The sequence below is a fragment of the Miscanthus floridulus genome, chromosome 11, assembly GCF_019320115.1.
Source record: "Miscanthus floridulus cultivar M001 chromosome 11, ASM1932011v1, whole genome shotgun sequence".
Taxonomy (NCBI): domain Eukaryota; kingdom Viridiplantae; phylum Streptophyta; class Magnoliopsida; order Poales; family Poaceae; genus Miscanthus; species Miscanthus floridulus.
The window spans coordinates 42,718,812-42,726,615 of NC_089590.1; the positions used below are offsets into that span (position 1 = coordinate 42,718,812).

Sequence of the window (7,804 nt, forward strand, 5' to 3'; positions counted from 1 at the left end):
GCAACCTCCTGCTTGTTCCCACGGTTGGTTGCTAGAATGTCCATGGCCACCTTCAGCGTTATGTTGACCCCCTCCTCAAGAGTCTTCCTGTCCATCTCGACAAATAGACATGTCCAATACTTCATTAGCGCACATGCATGGCAAACTATCTCAATAGGGCTTTTGATCAGTTTTTTCTTAAAACGTGCTTTGTTCCTTGCTTTCCAAATGGCCCAGCAAACAGCAGCTACACTCCAGACATGTGCCTTCTGTCCTTGAGGTAGCCACTTAAAACACCAGGCCCAGCACTGTTCCAGATTAGCTTGAATACTGTTGGCACCCAAACTTTTCGCTATATACAAGCCCATATTAATTTTGCACATCCATACACAATGCTTTGATTCCAATCATTATGACTCAAATATGACGATTTTCATGGTGGTGGCCTAGCGGATGAACATGTTTCGTCGGGCACATGCAATTGGTCCATCGTTTCCACAATGTGCATGTGTCACAAGATCACGAGCATGTCAGCACCGGCCCTGTTCACCGTCAGGCAACAGCGGCCACTGAAGAAGGAGGCAAGCCAAGTGAAGAAGCAGGCCGGACGCCCAGGCCCAAGACCAAGAGCGTCCGTTACCATGGCCCAGAATGGCTCAATGGCTGAGGCGATGTAATAGCAGCGTGTTCGGCTTGTTGGCTATGAACTATTCCTCAAACTAATCGAGATTCGTCTGTTGCCGTCCCCTTGCTGTGCTTCCCACCTCAAACTCCGATTCCTTCCTCCCTTGCTGTTAACAGAGCAGAGCAAGAGATCATTTGGCTTTTCTCTTCGCGAGAGCATGGATAGCAGGTCTGAGATTAGTTCGACGGTTTGTTTCAGAAGGCCCGAGGGTCCGATAGATGTTCTGCCTGCTTGAGACAGTAGTGGCCCTAGCAAACATGAGTAGCATTGCAAAAATAGGTAACTACAAGTATGCATTAAAAGGTCCAAGATTATCCAAAATTTAAATTTACAAGAGGGACAACAAACTAAACCATATACAGGAGACTTTGTTTTATTGAGAATTGAGTTCATCGAGAGAAAACTAAAGGTTATCTTGGTTTTGCCTCAGCACAAAATGCACAATCACGGTATATGAATGGGGGAAAAACCCTTTAGGCTCCGTTCGGTTCCAGGGGATTCAAGCCTGGGAAAGCCTGGGAACCAATCCTACCGGGAATGACCGTGTAATTTGTATAGCCAGATCTTCACCGGGAACCATTCCTGCTAAAAAAAGTCCTAACCGAACGGGCCCTTAAGCTAATGAATTGGTTGGCGATAACTATAAAATTTGTGCTGATAGATACAGTGCGTGCACATAGAGATAAGACAATTACAACAAAAACAAGTAATCAAACTATTTTAAAATATTTTCAACTAATACATCCTGATGATGTCAGTGAAAAAAAGCTAACCACCCGTGCTACTTGCGCAGGCCACCTTGATACTAATTATAACTGAATGGTTGTATTTTTTACCTTGTAACAACCATCCAGCAAAAAGCAGCACAAGTGTTTGGACTTGGACTGACTACAGATCATCTCTTCATGAGAAGTTCATGATCTAACAAATGTAACAAAAAAGAATTTCTAGTAACTCTGACCAGAAAAAGAGAGAGAGAGAGAGAGAGAACTTCATAACGTTAGCAGGTTATCAATCACCAACCACAGCTGTGCTCCACTGACAAGCTCAAACCGGTCTTGAAGCTCACAATCTAACGGGCAAGCCATAGTTGGGAAAAGATCGGATCACGCCATCGCGGCTGGCGGTCACGATGACCGTGCTCCACGCGGCGGATATCAAGGAGAGGCAGTCACCCAGCTGCGGGCTGCTTTCAGGCTTTGCAGTAGAAGGCAACTTCTCCTCAGGCCATGTCGCTGATCCCTTGCTGCTGTCCACGAACGACCATGGCCCAGGGGACTGGCACTCCTCGTGGTGGCGCAAAATCGGCGCACTGGATGATTTCTCATTCAGGCAGGAAGGCTTCGTGTGCCCATCTTGGTGCACTCCAGGCCATGGTACCGCAGTAGCCACATCTTTGGAGAAGAACAGCTCACATGAATGAACCGATTTTGCATCTCCAGAATTCGCAAAGTTCCAAATATAGACATTGGAATCTTTGCCGGCAGATATAAGATATCTGCCGTCTGATGTTAAAGACGGTGATGATAAAGCCTTTGACTTCCAAGGCCCTGTATCAGAGATAAGTAAAAAAAAAGCAGCAGCATCTATCAGTAACTGAAGTCAAGGGGTGTAACATGGTTGAAACATGACGAGTTTCTACTTTCTGTGTGAATCTACCTTCAAACTTTTGGATGGTATCACCATTGGCGACTCGGATTTTGGAATCCCCTGATGTAATTATAATCCCAGTGGAATCACTTGTACATAACTGCAAAGCGGAGGTCACAAATTAGCAATTTGATTTGATTTAATAATTGCAAGGATACTAGTGCTTCCACAAACTCGCTGCAGAAAAATCATACAGTATGAGCCAAGAGAGAAATAAACCTGTAAACTGTTGATCCAACTGGCAGCTGACTTTTTCTTCCCTTGCACAAACAATTCTTTCTCTAGCTGGATGTTTTCACCTAAAAAGGAAAATTGAACCACTCACTCTTAGTACTGAATTATTGGTAAACATATTTTTTGGCGATTACCATGGTTGACTATTACACATGGAGAATTATTGGTAAACATATTTTTTGGCGATTACCATGGTTTACTATTACACATGGAAGTTGAAACACTCAACATAAGTAAAATTACATTTGAGAAAAAAGACCTCCATGTACCTGATTGATCATAGAAACGACATGCGCCTGCAATCGTGCCAACAATAAAACCCTGGTTTGCAAAATCATGAATTAGAACCCACTTATGGAAAAAAAATGCAATGACAACGGTATCTGATTCACACCTTTCCATCTGGTTGATAACTCAAAGCAGTTATGATATTTCGAGTATCAGCCCAGTCAGTTACTCGCTTGTCCAACACATCCCAAATGCGCACTTTACCATCTAATGAACCGCTGATGAAGTATTTCTCATCAATAGGGTTGAATTGAACACATGTTACTGTTATCAATTACAAAGGAACAGAAGAGTCAGGTTCTTATCCAAGGAAAAAATATTTAAGTTCTTATTATGCTTCAATGTACTGAGAACATCACAAGGTTTTTCTCATCATCACAACAATGTTGCTACACAGAGGATATCAACATTGAGCAATGATTCGATTAAGTTTTCAAAACTCACAATAGTTCACAGATATTCAGCTTACCATAGTCTTTGTGTTTGAAAACTGCAAGACAACCATCACAGCCAGGTTTCCATAAGCGCACTGTCTTATCTTTGGATGATGTTAAGAGATACTGCAGTCAAACCAAGGCAAAAAAAAAGGGTAAGGAATTTAACAGGGAAACAGCACTAACTAATACTCCATTTTAAATATATGACGTTTAGTGACAACCTAATTAGTTTATTTTTACCTAATTAGCTTGTCCTAAGCACCATATATTTAAAAATGGAGGGAGTATCTGTTTATGATGCATGGAAACAGGTTAGTGAATATAGGTTAAGTGGTCTGAGTAAGATATGTGAGGTATGCAGAATACAAAGGAAGACTTACATCTGATTTGGACCATGCCATGTCAAGGATATCACTTGTATGGCCACGGAATTCATGTAATGGAGTCTCTGATATACGAAAAACCTTCTTGGGTATAACTGCAAGTCCCTGGTTCTGCCCTTTTTCTATATTTGTATTAATGACCTGAACTTTCTCCACCTTTTCACAGGGATCCTCTCCCCTATACAACTTAGGAGATGCTTCTACTTCTATGATTTGCCATATTCGTACAACACAATCCTCACCACCACTTGCTAAATACCATCCAGATGGGCTGAATTTCATGACCCTAATTGAACCCTTGTGAGCTCTAATTTCTTGATCCATGTAGACAGCAGAGAATTCAAGAAAATTTTTCTTCCGATGTTGAACTCTTGTTCTGGTTGGTATACTATTTGTGCAATTGTTCACATGTACATCATACTTGCAGATGCCACCAAAGCTTCTCTTTGTCACGAGTTTCTTCAACAAGCTTTTGACATCCTTTTTCTTAGCGCTTTTGTTTCTTTTTGCAGGACTGTTACCACATCCCCTCCGCAATAATTTCTGAACAGACCGAGAGAGGCCAAGCAAACTCTCAAACTCCAGAAGAGACATCACCTTATCTGATCCAACCTTCTTGAGCATGTCCGTTATACTGCTATGTGCACCATTGTGGACAATATATTTCTTTCCACTATCCATATCCCTTATGCAACAGGCACCGTCAAACTCCGATTCATTGTCACAAACAGATGTATCCACGGAAGAATGGCCACTGACACTTCTCTCCTCCATGTCAGTGGAAGACTCTACAGCTGTGATTTCACCATGGCATTGGAAAGAATCTGTTCTGGCAGAAACAAAATCATCGAATCCCATTCCTTTAAGGAACCTTTGCCGCCTTTCTTGAACACTCATTGGCTCATTTGCCCAAATCTCATACTCAAATGTCATTGGCACTGAAACTTCATCACTTGTGCTGCAATCCTCTGAACATGAAGGTTCCCCTGGAGATCGAACATCTTCAAATGCATCAAAGAAAACATCATCGCTGTCTGATTCAGATGTTGGCATCTTCAATGAATATGATTCAGCACCAAACAGTGTATTGACACGGAGGGGCTCTAGCACTCAGTGAAGGCTGTGGGAAATCAGACTGTCATCTGCAATCAACAATGCAAATATGAGGCTATGGTAAAGGAGGAAAAAGGGTGGTAACGTGAGAAGAAGACGGAGCAGCACCCCAGAAAATGACTCCCGGTAAAGGTATGGGCAAGCGGACGAGATCTTTTCAAGTGAAAATTTCCAACTTCAAGTGAAAATTATTCGCACGCACCAAAAGTAAATTCTGTTTACATTAAAGATGCGTACGACTAGGAGTATTAAGTAAAGTAGGATGGCAATAAAAAAAAGTAAAGTAGGATGTAACTAGTTCAATTACTAAAGAAAAGTATGCAAAAAGGAAGTATGAAGGTCTGCATAAAATGGAACTGCAAAACCAGAGAGAGCCAAAAAGTTCAGTTCGGCAGCAGTTCACTGTTTACAGTGCGAATGACAAGAGGAAAGTTCGCCAAGATGGGCCAAAAGAGCAGCATATAGCAAGATACTCAGAACCAAGGACTTGTTTAGATGCCATCCAAATTCCAAGTTTTTTCACTCTCTCTCCATCACATCAATTTTTAGCCGCTTGCATGGAGTATTAAATGTAGGTAAAAAAAATAACTAATTACACAGTTTAGTTCGAAATCACGAGATAAATCTTTTGAGCCTAGTTGGTCCACGATTGGATAATATTTATCAAATAAGACGAAAGTGCTATTATTCATCAGTTTGAAATTTTTTCGCAGTCTAAACGAGGCCCAACTAAAAATCCTCACTCGTGGAGCAATGCAAACCGCTACCATTTCAAGCAAAGCAAAGCAAAGCAAATGCTAGTAGCCTAGTACTACAACAGTGCTCACCAGGTCCACAACTGTGAACTGTCACAGGTTGTCAACAATAAACCAAAGCAAAGAAAGCACAGGCCCAGGCTAACCACCACTAAACTAACCTAGCGGCCTCGGTTAATCTTAATCGCCGCCGCCTCCGTCCGGCACTCCTGACAATGCTCACCAACAAGGCAACAACTCGACACCCGTAGACCTCAAGCCGCCGCACCTAGGGAACCCCACCGGGCGGACGAAGCAAGAAGAACACACACAGCAACACCAACCCACACGGGGCCGGACGGGAGCCCGCAGATCCCGAGGTAGGGAACTGGCGGAGCAACTGCGAAAAACAGCGCGGAAAGGCTAGCGGCATAAAGGGGTTCCTTCCTCTAGAGTGGTGCTGGTGCCCCGGAGTAAAAACAACCTCTGCGGCGCACTGTGGCGTAGCGTACCGTGGATGGGAAAGCGGGAAGGGGAGGAGCAGGAGCAGGGCCTGCCGGCGGGCGCCGGCGCCTATTTTGTCTCCTACATCTGCGCTGCGCCGACCGGGCCGCAGGCGTAGGGGCGTAACTCCGCTCTCCGCGTACATGGCCATTAAAGTCGCGGCCATTCAGTTGAGAGGAACTGCCCCGGTGGGGGAAACAAAATTAAATTAAAGTTTTTTTTTTGCTCTTTTGGTCAGAACCTTGTACTAGTGGAGAAAAAGATAATAGTTTTGTTTGTTCTTGTATGCAGAAATGCAGAGTCAAAGAACAACGGGAAGACAAATTTCTTTATTCGTTTTTTTCATATAAGAAAGGAACCATTGAACCGAAAGAATTTACTTACTGCTAGAGTGAATTTTGTAAAAAAAAAAAGTTGAAGTGATCAGAAACGAAGCGCTTGGTTGCATGTGTTCTGTGGGCCACCGCGCCAACAAATTGGGCGTTCCGTTCGCACCGGTGGGAAAATGTAAATGCTAGGACTCCGTTTCGAAAGGGCAAGTGGGCAACGACGCTCTTCCATTTCCAACCGACCAAAAAATTTGAAAAACAAAGTATGCGGAATCAGGGAGATGGGTCCCCAAAAATCCAGCACTAATTTCCGGGCTAATTTTGCAGGACATAAGCAAAACGAGGTTAGTTTTCAGGGAACGAGCGCAACATTCCAAAAAGAAAAAGAAAAACTAAGAGTTTTACCATTCTGATGTGAATCACATGGACAACGGTGCTCTTTCAGAGCAGTTGGGATGTTCCAATCAATCACCGCGCCCACAGCTAAATCGATGGAGAAGCTAAGAAAAACCAAACGGACAGCGGATCACTGTGCCATTGCCTCGTGAGATCGACCGCCGCCTAAACGGAGCAGAGAACAGCGAGAATTCAGTTCAGAGCACACCACTCACCTACTGCGAGAGCCCTCCACGGGCTCTCCCCCTGCCGCCGCCGCCGCCGCCGATCTTCGCCCGCCACGCGCCATCGCGGTTGCGGTAGGATCAGAGGATGATAGCCCGAGGGAGACGGAGACCTCGGCGGAGGGTACTTGGAGGGCACAGGAATGGGACCGAGCTTGGGATTGGCCGACGGGGCTGTTGGATTGGACGCTTCCTCCGCTCCGGAGGGTTGTTTGGGTCTCCGTCGCCGTCTAATGGCGCTCTTATGCTGGGCTAACCCCGACGCGGTCTTCCAATCCACTTGGTCGCGTCGTTTTTGCTGGGGCCGGACCGGCGGACCCCGGGCCGGGTCCGGGTGGGCCGGCCCGCCCTTGGATACCTGAGCCCTCGTTTAGTTCACGAAAAGTTAAAAATTTGACTACTTTTGTTTTTATTTGGCAATTAGTGTTTAATCATGGACTAATTAGACTCAAAACGTTTGTCTCGCAATTTCCAATCAAATTGTGCAATTAGTTTTTTTTTTGTCTACATTTAATGCTCCATACACATATCGCAAGATTCGATGTGATAGGTACTGTAGCACTTTTCGCGAACTAAACAAGGGCTGATGCGTTTTTCTATTAAGGTTGAGTTGGTGGACTGCTGTGTGTGCTCCGTTGGTACCGCTAGTGCTACTACGAGTCTACGACTCTAAAAAATAAAAAAAAAATGGAAGGCAAGGGTTGTACTACCAGCATGTCGTTTGCTAACAAACCTTTCCGCGAAATTTCTATTCCTTCGTTAATAGCTAGGATATAAGATATTTGTAGTACTATTTTTTGACGTTACGTATATAAGAAGAGGACACTGCTTCACCTAAAACTGGAGTC

General features: G+C 44.2%; 1 protein-coding gene across 3 annotated transcripts; it reads right to left on the reverse strand.

The window, feature by feature from the left end:
- Nucleotides 1-1,281: 1,281 nt before the first annotated feature.
- On the reverse strand, nucleotides 1,282-7,133 carry LOC136494104 (uncharacterized). 3 transcript variants are annotated; one of them, XM_066490249.1, is made up of 8 exons: nucleotides 6,948-7,133; nucleotides 3,654-4,798; nucleotides 3,306-3,396; nucleotides 2,943-3,100; nucleotides 2,818-2,869; nucleotides 2,534-2,613; nucleotides 2,324-2,414; nucleotides 1,282-2,214 (listed from the first exon to the last, which is right to left on the reverse strand). In XM_066490249.1, the coding sequence occupies exons 2-8, from the start codon at nucleotides 4,707-4,709 to the stop codon at nucleotides 1,730-1,732; spliced, it is 2,013 nt and encodes a 670-aa protein (XP_066346346.1). In that variant the 5' UTR covers nucleotides 4,710-4,798; nucleotides 6,948-7,133; the 3' UTR covers nucleotides 1,282-1,729. The 3 variants fall into 3 exon arrangements, with proteins under 3 accessions (XP_066346346.1, XP_066346347.1, XP_066346348.1); XM_066490250.1 differs by lacking the exon at nucleotides 6,948-7,133 and adding an exon at nucleotides 6,016-6,145; XM_066490251.1 differs by lacking the exon at nucleotides 6,948-7,133 and adding an exon at nucleotides 4,878-5,009.
- Nucleotides 7,134-7,804: the final 671 nt, after the last annotated feature.

What these genes read in the sequence shown, in the direction of transcription:
- LOC136494104 (XM_066490249.1), bottom strand. Translation starts at nt 4,709, where the DNA reads ATGCCAACATCTGAATCAGACAGCGATGATGTTTTCTTTGATGCATTT. An exon ending in GTTATCAACCAGATGGAAAG is followed by an intron (nt 2,870 to 2,942) that starts GTGTGAATCAGA and finishes TTTGCAAACCAG; the next exon opens with GGTTTTATTGTTGGCACGAT. An exon ending in TACCATCCAAAAGTTTGAAG is followed by an intron (nt 2,215 to 2,323) that starts GTAGATTCACAC and finishes TCTCTGATACAG; the next exon opens with GGCCTTGGAAGTCAAAGGCT.